This window comes from Seriola lalandi, unplaced genomic scaffold, assembly GCF_002814215.2.
Source record: "Seriola lalandi dorsalis isolate HSWRI2012SDOR001 ecotype SW California unplaced genomic scaffold, Sedor1 jcf7180002054780, whole genome shotgun sequence".
In the NCBI taxonomy this organism is placed as follows: Eukaryota; Metazoa; Chordata; class Actinopteri; order Carangiformes; family Carangidae; genus Seriola; species Seriola lalandi.
In genome coordinates, this window is record NW_019525333.1 from 192284 (window position 1) to 206061 (window position 13778).

Here is a 13778-nt window from a genome sequence, read left to right on the forward strand (position 1 = left end):
ACTTTTTCTCAACAAGGGCCTGGTGACCACATATGAGGATATTATACTGCCTCTCAGTAATCGAAATTTAAAAATAATGTCCTCATATGTGGACATCATTTTTCTCAGGTCCCAATCAGCCTAAATAGCAAAGAGAAATTAAAAATGCACGCCATGCAAGAGTTCGGGTCTTAGGAGGTTAAATAATAAGGTGGAAAGTTTGTCCCACACATCACACAAGCAAGTTAAGCCACTGTAGGTAGATGTAAATAGCAGTAGCTAACTATCTAGCTTGTTTAATACACTTTAAATTCTTAAAGAGTTTTGACACAAATGATGGACGTTAATGTTTCTAACTAGTTTCTAACTTTAGCTTTAAGTTACAGTTTAGCTAACTAATGTTAGCTAGCTGTTAGCAGGCCCAATACCAATATAAAAAGTCTTATATGATCTAATGTTAGTGAACACTGGTGCTCAGTCATGAGCAGTGAAACAATGGAGGATTAGTTGTTGTACAGACACGTTTTTTCATAAAAGATCTGAATATATATTCAGAAAGATACATATTTAAATAAAATTATGCAGTATTAGATAAAAGACTAAAACTTTAGGAAATGATCATGTGTTATAATAATGTACAAGTTAACATCAGAATAGGTGGACTATGGTTATGTTAAATTTAAGTTAGTAAATTACAATTAAAATGTAACACGTTTACTCAGAGGCAGTTTAACTGACTTACTTTGTACTTTTATAACATTTTAGTTACATGTCTTCTCAGTCTTAGTAGTAAGTGACCGTTTGCTCCTTTCAAGCGACTTTCACTAATTCAGTAGTTGTTTACATGCTGTTCAGATCCGCTAGTTGCTTTAGCTTAGCAGTTAGCGCTAGCTTGTCTCTCTCTTGTTCGGCGTGTGTTGGACCAACAGGTGAACTTGTTCATCAGAGTGTGCTGTTGTTGTAACTTCAATGTGGAGGATTGTGATGTTTATTACATCTTCAATGATGTCTGCTGTCTTTCCTCCGATACACGGCTCCGCTCGTTAACCACAGCTGCTCTAGTCTGTGAGAGCAGCGGCCATTAGCATGATAGGCTATTAGCTGTGACGTGTAACCAATCAGATCGTGCTGTGGGCGGGACATTGCTAACCACAGGGTGGAAACTACAGACATAGATCCTCTAAGATCTGAACATCCAGAGACAGGCGTCTGCATCAGAGCCAAAGTAGCCATCTTAAAATTAATGTATTTAATCGATTATCGGTTAAGAAAACAACAATACTGTGCCGTAATACCGTAATACGACTTCACTCCGAACACAGTGTGAACGAGGGACAATTCTGTCCTCCCAAAATATTGGTAGGGACATTTCCCCATATGCAAACCTACCCCCTTGCAATATAGATTTGATTATTTCATGGTAACTTGAGTGTTTCCATTTTATGCTACTTTATACTTCCACTCCAACATTTCAGAGAGAAATTTGTACTTTCTACTCCACTTTGTTTATTACACAGGTGTTTTAGTTGCTTAACACTATTATAGTTTATTTGCTGTGCACCCCAATCTTCACTCAATCTTAACCACACTGTAGCGGCCAGGTGCAGATACTGTAGAAAGCAAGAATTAAAAATATTGTCATTATATGATAAAAAACATTGTCACAGAATCAAATCCAGGGTTTTGCATAACTGTCAGAGCTGACACCATCTGGTGATTGACTGAGTCGCCCAATGTTCAATAAAGTTTTCTGAATTTGATTATGAAAGTGGACAAACTGCGGTTAGTAGCCAACCTGTCCAGCTACAGAAACTACTACTGAAGTCAACTTAACAGCAGTGCAGGTCTGACCGTGAGGGGGCGGGGCTGTGAAGAGTATAGGAAACCGCGACAACGCGATTGGCTGGTTGAGATCGTGACGAAATCTGATTGGTTACGGAAAACACCTGAAGTCAGCCGATTACCAGAGGTAGGGTGAGAGAGGGAGAGAGAGGATTATGAATTAAAGTTTCATTAGTGAAGCAATTTGATTGGTTGATTATTTTCGGTCCTGATGTTATTACCGGAATAGAAAATAAAAAATGAAAGACTAACAGGGGTCACGTGACGTGGTTGACGAAAATGGCCGAATGAAAATAACTTAATTAGCCTTGAAACCCGACAAAGAGCCCAATTTTCTCTGGGTTATCTGGTCAAAAGTTGGCAATATACCACAATAAAGCCAAATGCTCCGAGAGAGCCGGCTACGGTGGAGTGAAGGCTACCGATGCGGCTAATGCTACACAAGCTAACCAGAAAACAGCGCCACCTCACGAGGCACCAAACAGCGACTCACCCGTTGCTAGATCCATCTTCGGTATTGTGGTATTGTGTGATTAAAGAGGCTGTTACAGGTGACAACAAGTGCTACCGACTGCAAATTGGCTAAAAGTACTAGTAATAATAAGTAATTTCTAAGTTTCCTGAAGGAGGCTCACGAGAGGCCGCAGGCTAACGTCTGCGTCAGCGTCTGCGTCAGCGTCAGCGTCAACGTGGCCGCCATATTGGACCGGAACAACACTGCCCTGTAAACATAGAGGAGGGAGCTGCAGTTTTTACTGAAGGAAAAGGCTTATAATGTTTTTATTTCTCCGCCGATTTCAATGTTTCGTTTTTATATCCATGGGTTTATGATCTTAGTGCAGTTTGTTCCCCAGTTACTTAGAATCATGATGGTTCAGGCTGTAATCACTGCTCTCCATAAGGAGCTGTCTATCAACCTTTGGTTTACATGAAGTGAATAGGACCACGTGGTGGAAATAATTCATTATCATAAGGAATTGTTAAAACTAGTGAAATGAAGTAAGATAGTGAGAGAAAGAACATGAGCAAGTGAGATATAGCTATAACAATAAATAACTATAGTACAACTGTATATCGTATTATTATTATTATTATCCTGCTGATACAATGAGGTTCTACATGAATATGTTATAATATTATAGTAGCAGCGTATTATTTGTGTTAACCTTTCTTGCTTCAGCTCCCAGACCTTAGTCACAGGGGAGACTTATGTCTGGATCTGCAGTTCCCCTGCAAAAGATAATAGATAAAGATATACATGATTATAATGGAGACATGGGGGAAGAAATTGAAAAATGCAATGTTTTTGGCCCATTATAACCATGAAAGGTAAGATATTAAAAATCACAAAAATTAAGACAAAGAAATAAAGATAAAATAATATAATGCTAAAAGAGAGGAGATGTTGGGAATAGAATAAAACTAAAAATGAAATTAGAAATAAAAAAAATAAAAGTAGGTTATTAAAAGGAAAACAGTTTAACCCTTAATTAATAAAAAGCCAGAATATAAAGGTAGGTCTTGAGTTTGCTTTTAAAAAATATCAATACTTTCCACTGCCCTCAGGTCATAAGGATATTGACACTGAACTTATTTCTTTTGACACACTGATTATATGAAGGATAATATTTCATCGGTACATCTGTGTTAAAGTTTTACAGAGTCCCAGTGAGAGAGGACCCAGCTCAGGAACCTCCCTCTGAAGATGGGAGGTTCACGGCCTCGTTTCACCACCACCACAGGGGTGAGCTTTTCCCAGCCAGGAGTCATGGTTACAGTGCGGTAACACTTACACCAGAAATAAGGTTCAAATGTTAGTAGTGACCTCATGTGGCAGTAAGAGGTAACTGTTTTAAAACGACTGAGAATCAATACAGACACATTCTGTGTTGAATTTCAGGAAATGTAAATCTAGAAAAAAATAATTTTGGCGTAAATAAAATGTGATATTTTTCAATCATGTGTTTAAAGTAGTGCGCTATATACATGTTATAATTTCTTTTCTAATATGTGACTCCTGTATGAATCTTATCTGGTTTGTCACACTCACAATAAAGAGTTACAGAGTTGAAGATAAAAATTTGTAAATTATCACTGGACCAATGCCGTGTCAATATAAAGTATAATATATTAAATATAAAGTAATAATTTAAACCACAGAGGTTGAAATTATTTCTGAACATAATTTCATAAGTTAAAATATCACATTGATCCTTATCTGAGCCCATAGATGTTATTTCAGAATCATACTGAAGTCATGAGATATCCACATCAAACAACCACTGGCATGTAGGTGTTAAACAACGAGTTATATTTAAAGAGACATGATTCTCTGGTCTTCAGCTGTGTGGTTCTGACTCATTAGCTGTAGCTGTGGGAGAGCAACTCAGCATTTTTCTCATTTCATGTCGTTACCTCTTCTGTCCACATGAGGTCACAGTGGAACAGGAAGATGATTTGTGGAGAACATGCAGGTACAGCTGTGAAACCTTGAGCTTTTGTTGCAAAAACTAAAACTAGTGATATTTTTCTCTTATTTGCTGTTGAGAATCATTTAGATTTTTGGTTCTTCTGGACAATTCTTTGTTGTACCTAAACTAAAGGATATTTGTATATCAAAATAAAACAAAACGCTTTGCATGCAACTCAATCCAGCGCACCAAAGCATCAATTTGTTCCATTATCCAACTTGTACAATGAAAATTGAACAAGGAAGTCGAGAGCCGGAAACAGTGTTTGACACCTGCCAAGAGCTGTAAGAGATGCTCAGTGAACATCTTTAAACAACAGCTGAAAACCTATTTATTTAACTTGGCTTTTAATTGATCCTCTCATATTTTACTATTCTTACTAGTTTCTGTTTTCATTTTCATATTTAATCATCTACTGTCTTTCTATGGTCTATTTTCATTGTCCTTCAATTCGCCCTTATTTTTTGTTTTATTTTATTGTAATGCACTTTGAGCTGCAGCTCTTGTATGAAAAGTGTTAAAAAAATAATAATTTAATTGAAATTATTATTATTATTAAAAATCTGGCATAAAAATGTCCCTTCAATCAATCAAGCAAAATTAATTTCACAGAAATGTAACCATCCTCAGTGCTGTAATTTAGTGTAATGCTGGGGTTATTAGCATCAGTTATTATATGACTTTCCCCTAGAGGATAAATAAAGTATCTATCTATCTATCTATCTATCTATTAGAGCAACTGAATTTTAAACCTTTAAATTATTATTTTCTTTATTATGATAATTAAGTGCTTTGTGTATTGTACTGTATTATTATTAGTAGGCTTGTTTAAGACATAGACAAATTAGATAATAAAATTAACACTTTTAAGTAAATAAAAAATGGCTGGTGGCCTCAGATCAATCCAGGATCTTCTTTGGAAGTTGCTTCTGTTTGAGTGATAGAAACAGGTGACGTGCGTGAACGTGCGCGTTCAACTGTGCGCGTGACCGTGGCAGGCGTTGTCCACCGCCAATCAGACCGCGAAGTGGAGCTGCGTCAAGTCAATCATTGTCGGGCGGAATAAAACCGGAAAACTGATCATCATTCCTTCACAATAAACGTGAAGTGCGTTTGAAAACTAAAGAGTGTCCGCCACAAGAAAATGTGACATGATTAGATTTTATATCCACACAAACTACAAATAAACACTGTTGTGAGGCCGGGAAACATTTAAAATAGAATATCTGACACTGGAGGAATATGTTCAAGTCTTTTCCAAGTTTAAAGTTGAGGTTGTAAACTGTAGTATGTTTATGTTTTGGAACTGAATTAGGAAAACTGAAACCTTCTACCCCCAAAATAAAAATAAATCTACTCATAAAATCTTTGTGTTTGATCCTTACAAGAAAATCTGTAAACACAAAACATTTGCCAATAATATTAAAACTTTTTAAATAGTAGCCTCATTTACAGATTATCTTTGTTACAGAGATTTATTGTGAAAAAACAGTCAGACTGTGTACAAGTGCATGATGTTAAGTTGTTCTGAAGCTTTATTTTGAAAAGCGTCCGCTCTGTCTCTGTGCAGCTTGGCGCTGCAGGAGAATGGAGAGAGAGTCTTTCCAGCTGCGTGTCTCAGTTCATCGAAGGATATGATCAGAGCGAGAACCGATAATCCACTTCCTGTACGGACACACTGTCAGTGATGGATTAACACTGTCGGTCACGGTAAGTTCACTATAATAACTATGAACTGTGATTTCAGTGTAGAACACAACGTGATAACTGCTGTTAAAATTATATTTGGCGACACATGCAGCTAAAATTAATTTTATTAGCCGTTCCTCTGTTTTCATCTAACGTGAATATAATAACGGTAAATGTAAATGTGCAGCCACACTGGGCCGAATGAAACCAATTTAAATGATATGATTTAAATTTTTATATATTTTTTTTAAATTTTTATGGACACTTGTTGGCATCTGAGCCTCCAACCCAGCCTAGTCTGGTGTTAGGGTCAGAACCAAAGAACTATATGCCAGACTCCATTTTAAAAACTCCTAAATTAACAGGCTTTGACTCTTCTCATGTTTAATTTAGATCCAGAGAAAAATATGATCAAGACTCCATTAAAAGAACTAAATTAACAGGCTCTGACCCTGTTTATCTTAGAACCAGAGAGAAATGCCAGACTCCATTTAAAAAGAAAAAAATTGACAAGCTTTGACTTTCCTCATGTTGAACTTAGAACAAAGGAATATAAAATATCAGACTCCACTTAAAAAAACTCTTAAATGAACCGGCTCTGACTCTCCTCAGGTTTAGTAGCTTTATCTGTCTTATGTGTGGTGACACATTTCCTCGATCGTCTCAACTTCTACATCCACAAAAGTGTCCACTGTTTGTTCAGATTCAGAAATACTTTATTAATCCCAGAACCCATTTCTGCAAACTAATCCATCCCCATAAAGAATAAAAAGACTAAATAAATGGAGTAACATTAGACCAAAGTCCTGTCTCTGCTGTAAACCTGATGCCTAAATGCAAACTGCATATGAAATGTCATTTATCAAAATATCTTCTGTCACAGTTGCTTTGCGACGTGTGTTTGCAGATGAACAAGGATTTATTCATTTATAGATTTAATTGAAATCCTTTCATCTTATCCTTTCAGTATAAGAGTCAAGCCAGTCTGTGTTGCCAAGCAACACCTCTTTTTTTTTTTTAAAAGCTATATCTCCATGTCAGTCTGCTGGGGTGTTGTTGTTAAAATATCCTTCCTCTGATCGGTCCCTGAAGACTGGATAATCAGCTAAATCTGGGATTTCAGTGGAATTTAAAAGCCTTCTTCCTGTTGTTAACTGATTCACACACTGAATAGAAATTAGCGTATGAAATCCCCGTTGGCTGCTGTGGCACCACATGTGCAAATGTGCTGCTGTTTTATTTCTCATGCGTCTCTCGCCACCAGGATAATGTAAGGATCTGCGGTCCAGAGGGAGATGGGGAGATAGTTACTTGTTGGGTGTTTGGTCTTTTGTGAAGCAGTGGGGTGATGGGCGTCTGTGTGCTTTGACTCATTATGCGTACTGTGTTGACCCCGCCAGGCTGGAGCTGCTGTTCCTGGTGGAATAAAGTCAACGTGGTGAATATTTGGTGACGACTTCTCCCGCTCTGTATGACAAGATGGGGAACGGATTATCGGATCATCACTCGCGCTTCCCCCGCCTCCCGTCCTTCCAGGCTCTTCACATCGTCATTCTCGGACTGGATTGTGCGGGGAAGACCACCGTACTGTATCGCCTACGCTTCAATGAGTTTGTGAACACTGTCCCGACTAAGGGCTTTAACACAGAGAAGATCAAGGTGTCGGTGAGAGGTGGCCGGCAGACAGTGTCCTTCCACTTCTGGGACGTCGGTGGTCAGGAGAAGCTGCGGCCTCTGTGGCGCTCTTACACGCGCTGCGCCGACGGCATCGTGTTTGTGGTGGACTCGGTGGACACCGAGCGCATCGAGGAGGCCAAGACGGAGCTGCACAAGATCACACGACTGGCGGAGAACCAGGGCGTGCCGGTTCTGGTGGTGGCTAACAAACAGGACCTGAGGAACTCGCTCAGTCTGGCTGAGATGGAGAGCATGTTGGCTCTTGGCGAGCTCAGCAGCGCCACGCCCTGGCATCTTCAGCCTTCTTGTGCGATCATCGGTGAGGGATTACAGGAAGGTCTGCAGAAGCTGCACGCCATGATCCTGAAGAGGAGAAAGACGCTGCGGCAGCAGAAGAAGAAGAGATGATGTACTAAGAGCGGGAACTATAAAACGTGAGCTGGATCTACGGCTGCGTGGGAACTGTGTGCTGCACACCGTCCGCTGGTTCATTGTGTTTGCTGTGAAAGAGGCACAACGACTCCTGTCCAGTTTGATCATCCCAGTGGAAGGTCTCAGGTCAGCCAGGGTTTCCCACAGAGGACAGTGGGACTGGTTTTGCTCTGTGGACTTTGGATGCCAACATCCCTCTCAAGTCCTTCTGAAGTCAGTGACACTGAAGAGCAGCACCGACGTCTTAAAGAGCGATGATGAGCAAACGATGCTTTCTGTAATTTGTTAAAATATGTGCTGCTTCTCTGTTAAGAAACAATCAGTCTTTATATTTTTATTCAGTGAAAGTACTTTTTTTACTCAAGTTGAAATAAAATGACTTGTGTAAAAATACGTCATTACATACAATACATTCCCTCTGTAACGGGCACTTCGCCGCCTGTACATGCGAAACATACAACCACCTCCCTATGACATCACTAGAATTACCGCCTCGTGTACGCCTCCACCACTAAAAAGTGTGTTGTGAGGTCACCACGCAGATATCGCGTTCACAAGGCCAAAACTGCATTTTGTGAGGTCACCACGCCCTTGACCTTTGACCATCAAAATCTAATCAGTTCATCCCAGAGTCCTCGTGAATGTTTGTGCCAAATGTGAAGAAGTTCCCTCAAAGGGTTTCTGAGATATTGTGTCAACGAGAATGAGAGGGACGTACAACATATAAACAATATGGCTGCTGCTCTGACTGTCGCCGGCGCAGAGGAATAAAAATACTAAAGACTAAAATTACTCATGTAAAAATACTCCAAAAATAACGAGAGTAAATGTAACTTGTTGATTGCACCTGAAGTGACAGTTTCCATGTTGCACAATGGGACTTTAGTCCAGAGGTTTGGGAACAGACTGTAATTTGGACTCTATAGAATTATTATTATTCATGAATGAAAATTGCCTTTTTGAAGTTTAAAGTTAAACTGTGATAAAACATTCTGTGGTTGTCTGTTTAGCACTTAGGAGCAAAGGGGAAAGAAAGTGGATACACCAAAAATAAAAAAGAATAAACATGATTTTAACATCAGTGGCTCCATGTGGCTGTAAGAGGAGAGATTTATTGGCTGCAGGAAGCTGTGACTTCACCAACATAGCTCCCTGTAGACGGCTGCTGTGGATGTGTGGATCTGGTGATTGACAGGCCCATTTGGTCCAGCAGGAATAGTCTTTGGCTGCGTGTCCAGTCGAGTGTCCGTCCTCAGATACATGTTGAGCAGAGCTCAAACGGACACTGACGAGCGCCGATTGATTCTGAAACCGAAGAAGTCAAGTATTTTTACGCACAGTAAACGGGTGACATGTTGGAGACTGTTACCAGGTTTCACTGCCGCGCTCGGTGGCAGGGTGTTGATATTTACGTGTTGGTTTACTTGGAATAAAGTGTTTTGATTCTTTTTATCAGTGTAGCTGTTAATCAGTCTTCCATGCTCCAGGTTTGTTCTCCACCTGTTGGTTCATGTGTGAGTCAGAGCTGCCCTCCAAGGTAGAAGACGCCCTTCCTGCCTTTGTTTATCATGAACGTTCAGATGAAAGCTAATGAGGGAGGAATCAGTTCACATTAGCTGCTCGTAGACGGAGAGATAAGACACTTAAAATCCAAATGTTCTGCAGTTTGACCCTGATACTGAAGCTCCAAACAAGACGAGGTCAAAACCTGGACCGTGTCGTAGTTACTGAAGACCAGGGATTGTTAAAGAATTTATAAATGAATGATTAATCCATCAATAAATACTTAAGATTTAAAAAGCCATTAAATAAACCACTTATAAATACATTTATTAATTCATGAATGAATTTGAAAAACTATTTGAAAAGGCATTTTAAAAATAATAATACAAACCTGGATTCCCGCTTCAGTTTCCATCTGCTTTTCCTTTTCCTGTTAGTTAATTGATTAGCTTAGTCATTTAGCTTTTCCTCTTAGCCTTTCTGTGACACTCTGGTTCTTCAGTGCTGCTAAAACACAGTTTCTATCCTCTCTGGGACAACGGGACGCCATTACTCTCCAGTTTGAATCAAAGATTTCAGATCTGTGTTGGTCACCTCATACAGGACGTAAGAATCAAGTGTCTGATAATGTGACTTTGCTCTAAAACTCAAATTATCATCCTGATTTCCCTCTGGAGAATTTCTCAGTGTAGTTCAGTCTTGCCCACAAATTAAACTTGTTTCTCCCAGTGTCAAAGATATGAAGATAAAAACACAATGATCTTGTAGTTATTACTTCTTGTGCTTGTGTATTTCAGTCACATCCAGTCTTTGATCTTTCTCACAGTTGTGGGAAAGTGCTGTGAAAGTACAACCATCCATCTGAAGATGGGTGTGAGGTTTGTGAGGGTTTGTGCTCAAGCTGAGTCTCGACTGTGTGAACTGCTGATGTGATCCCCAGTCGGTGTAGGAAGGGTGTAAACTGCAGTGATCCGAGTGGAGGTCAGGAAAGCAGATAAGGAAAGAGGAACCACTCCCTGCCTGCCCCGGTTTCCTGAGAAGAGCCTGGCTGTCGGCCACTGCAGCCCCTCCAGCAAAACCAGCCAAACTCAACCCTCAAACACTGTGACCAGACGGCAGGACAAGTTTCTTCAAACTATCATGTTTACAGTTTTGAGAAAAGCGTCAAAAGGTTTCAAGAAATGTGTTTGAGCAATGGTAAAAAAGTGGGATATGGGGGATACTCGACTGTGACCTGAGAACCTCAACTACAAACTGCGTGACGCACTGTTGACCAGCTGCAGTGGTGAATCTGAAACAGCAAATATTTCATGTTAAAGGTGTCAAAGGTCACAGAATTAACACCAGCTGTTAACGTTTAATTCCATTGGTGAAGTGTTTGATAATTTGTGAAGTGAAAATCCCTGCCAATAAAGCAAACTGAGGCATCAGGTCGTCTTTAAGGAAGAACTTAGAGAAACAGAAAGAGAACATCTTCATTGTCATTGTACAAAATATACAATGAAATACAACGTGAGCACTTTACGCCAGTTGAAAGATCTCATTCACTCCCTAGTCAGCTGCTTGGAAAAAGTGAATGCTTTTAAGCATCTGTGCACCTGAAACAGTTTACCTGCTGATCTTAGACTCGCCCCGTCAATGTGTTCTTTAAAAACCAAACTAAAGACCTTCCATTTCTTAAATGCTGGAGGAACCATGAGCGGGAGGCTGGAGACAACAGTCCAGACCAAGCGGGAGACTTCTGCTCCTCACTGTGTTTCCTGGTCCAAGACAGTTTTCACTTCACTCATTCACTTCACTCATTCACCTCTCATCAGCTGGTTTAAGCTTTAAACCAGCTGACAACATTAACACATACTAGCAACACACAGTAAAATTAGCTTCTTCTACATTGAATTAAATGCTGTTATAGCTAGCACGCTAATCGCGGTTAGCTTTTCACTTTAACACGTTAATGACGCAGTATAAACACACATACTTAATGACATTTGTTTATCCGTCTATAGCATTATTTAATGCGAAATAAACGACATGAACACAAACAACGTCACAAAAACAAGAGTAAATGTTTTCTTACCTGATATTTTTGCAGGATATAAATTCACTTAACTTATCTCAGGTGACCAAACAGATTCCGTCTTTCCTAATATTCCAGTTCTCCATTAAAACCCTACAATTCAAATTCACTCAAAATAAGAATTTATCAGATATAAAATGATCCAGGAAACAGAAGACTAGCAGCAGTGAGGAGTGAGACACTCAGCATTTGATTCGTTATGTGTTTATGGTCTGAATCTCCAGTTTGAAGTTTTCTTCAATACAACATGATGTTCATTTTTCAAAGTTCCCACAGTGACACTGAAGTGACGAGGATCACAGTTTGTACTTGTCAGTGTCTCACACTGGGAATGTTGCTCACTGAGTTTTAAAGTTTTCTGCTCTTTATCTCTGAACAGACGTCCACAAAATCTTTTCTTCTGTCCCTGTTTCACCTCACCCCTGATCATTTGTTCAGTTTTGATTCACACTGTCTCAACAAATACAAATCTCTTTGCCACAAGCACAATTTGTTTTCACATGCGCAAACTTGAATTTCTCACTCAGATTTATTTTCCAGGTTTACAAAGTTTGATTTACAAATATTGGAATTATTTGTAAACATCACTTTATAAGTTCAAAATCATTTTGAGCCTAATTTGAGTCGGGGGCGAAGTCGTTCAGACAAGGCCGCAACTGGGGGCGCAAGCTAGTCGCTGCTCCCGTTAGCATTAGCATTTTATTTAATAAAAAAAAAAAAGTATTTGTGTGCTAGTGCTTGCTAGCATTAGCAGCTAATTATAATGCTAACAATGATATATTATAATTGTAGTATATAGTAATGACTATAATGGTAGCAATGTACATGTGCACTGTAGAGCTGCCCCCCATCTTCATTAGCGCTAGCATTGTTGGCATTGTTCATTGATGAATGAATTTAACGATTTCTAAGATTGCAGAATAGTACAATGTAAAGTGAGAAAATTACTGTAAAATGTTCAGTTAGTTTCTTTTTACAGTATACATAGCTGCACTAGTTTACAGTTTGTTTTACAGTTTAGATCAAAGATGATCAGCGTGACATTTGAAAGGAAATGTGGTATGAAGCTAACAGCTAACCGGCTCTGGGATTGTGATGATTTCACCAGTTATCAGCCTGTTCAGTTGTCAGTTAATTTAATTCACAATTAAAAGAAAATCAAGTGAAATCTCCGACATAAACAGACACAACGGACAGAGACTCCAGATGAAGTGGATCCTTTTCCTGAGCTGGGCCTTAGACCAAAGTGTCAGGACTGCTGCCGCTGCATGTGCAGACCTGTACATGTTAAAGCAGAACGCTCTGTGCACGTTCTGTGTTCAGGCTTTGAACCAGGAAGCTGAGTGGGAGAGAGACTGAAGGTGCAGGATGCCTATAAACCAGTGAGGATGCTGTTGTATAAACCGCTTTTAAACAAAAGGTCAGGTGACCTGCAGCCGGGAATCCTGCAGGGAGCGCTGTGTCAACAGCTTCCTCTCTGAGATTAACCCCCGAGTGTCCATCAAATGTCCCTTCTGCCGCCAACCAGAGACGTTTTTCACTGCATCATGGACGTTTCTTGATATTTTTATGCTTTACTGTACTATGACTTTGTTTTCACTTTTTATGACTTACTATACCATGACGTTTTTTGATATTTAAAACCTTACAATACTATGATATTATGAGCTTTTTATTTGGATATGGGTTGATGGCATTAAAAAGTCTATCTCTTTGTTTTGGAGGGTTCGCAGGGTTGTTGCATCCTTACCAGTGTTGAGATCAAAACTACGCCCTTGTTATGACCACTCCAAATCTTTTCTAATTTTTCATTTCAGCTAATCGATAGAAGTCGGCGACTTATTATAGATTCTGTAGTTTAACATGAAAAAACGTCCGGTCTCTAACTCAAACCATCGAGGAGTTACGAGGTTCTAAAGACAACGTGGTATTTGGGATTCAGAGGGTTGAAAGCATCAGCGTAGAGCTGGTTAATGAGGAGCCTTGCACCTCATTTCCATCCCAGAGGAAGATGGCGGCTCACACATGCACAAAGAGGCCGGGCTTACATAATTTAAAGGTCCCATAATGATTAATGAGCTGTACAGCTGAGACGTTATCGTCCTCCT

The 13778-nt window shown here is 39.6% G+C and overlaps 1 protein-coding gene across 1 annotated transcript; it reads left to right on the plus strand.

Annotated features, from left to right (window-relative positions):
* The first annotated feature begins 5868 nt into the window (after positions 1 to 5868).
* Positions 5869 to 9542, plus strand: LOC111669187 (ADP-ribosylation factor-like protein 4A). Its single transcript, XM_023425452.2, has 2 exons — positions 5869 to 6002; positions 7382 to 9542. The coding sequence occupies exon 2, from the start codon at positions 7461 to 7463 to the stop codon at positions 8064 to 8066; it is 606 nt and encodes a 201-aa protein (XP_023281220.1). The 5' UTR covers positions 5869 to 6002; positions 7382 to 7460; the 3' UTR covers positions 8067 to 9542.
* The last annotated feature ends 4236 nt before the right edge of the window (positions 9543 to 13778 follow it).

Bases quoted from the DNA above. Each gene is read 5' to 3' on its own strand.
- LOC111669187 (XM_023425452.2), top strand. From the start codon at position 7,461: ATGGGGAACGGATTATCGGATCATCACTCGCGCTTCCCCCGCCTCCCG.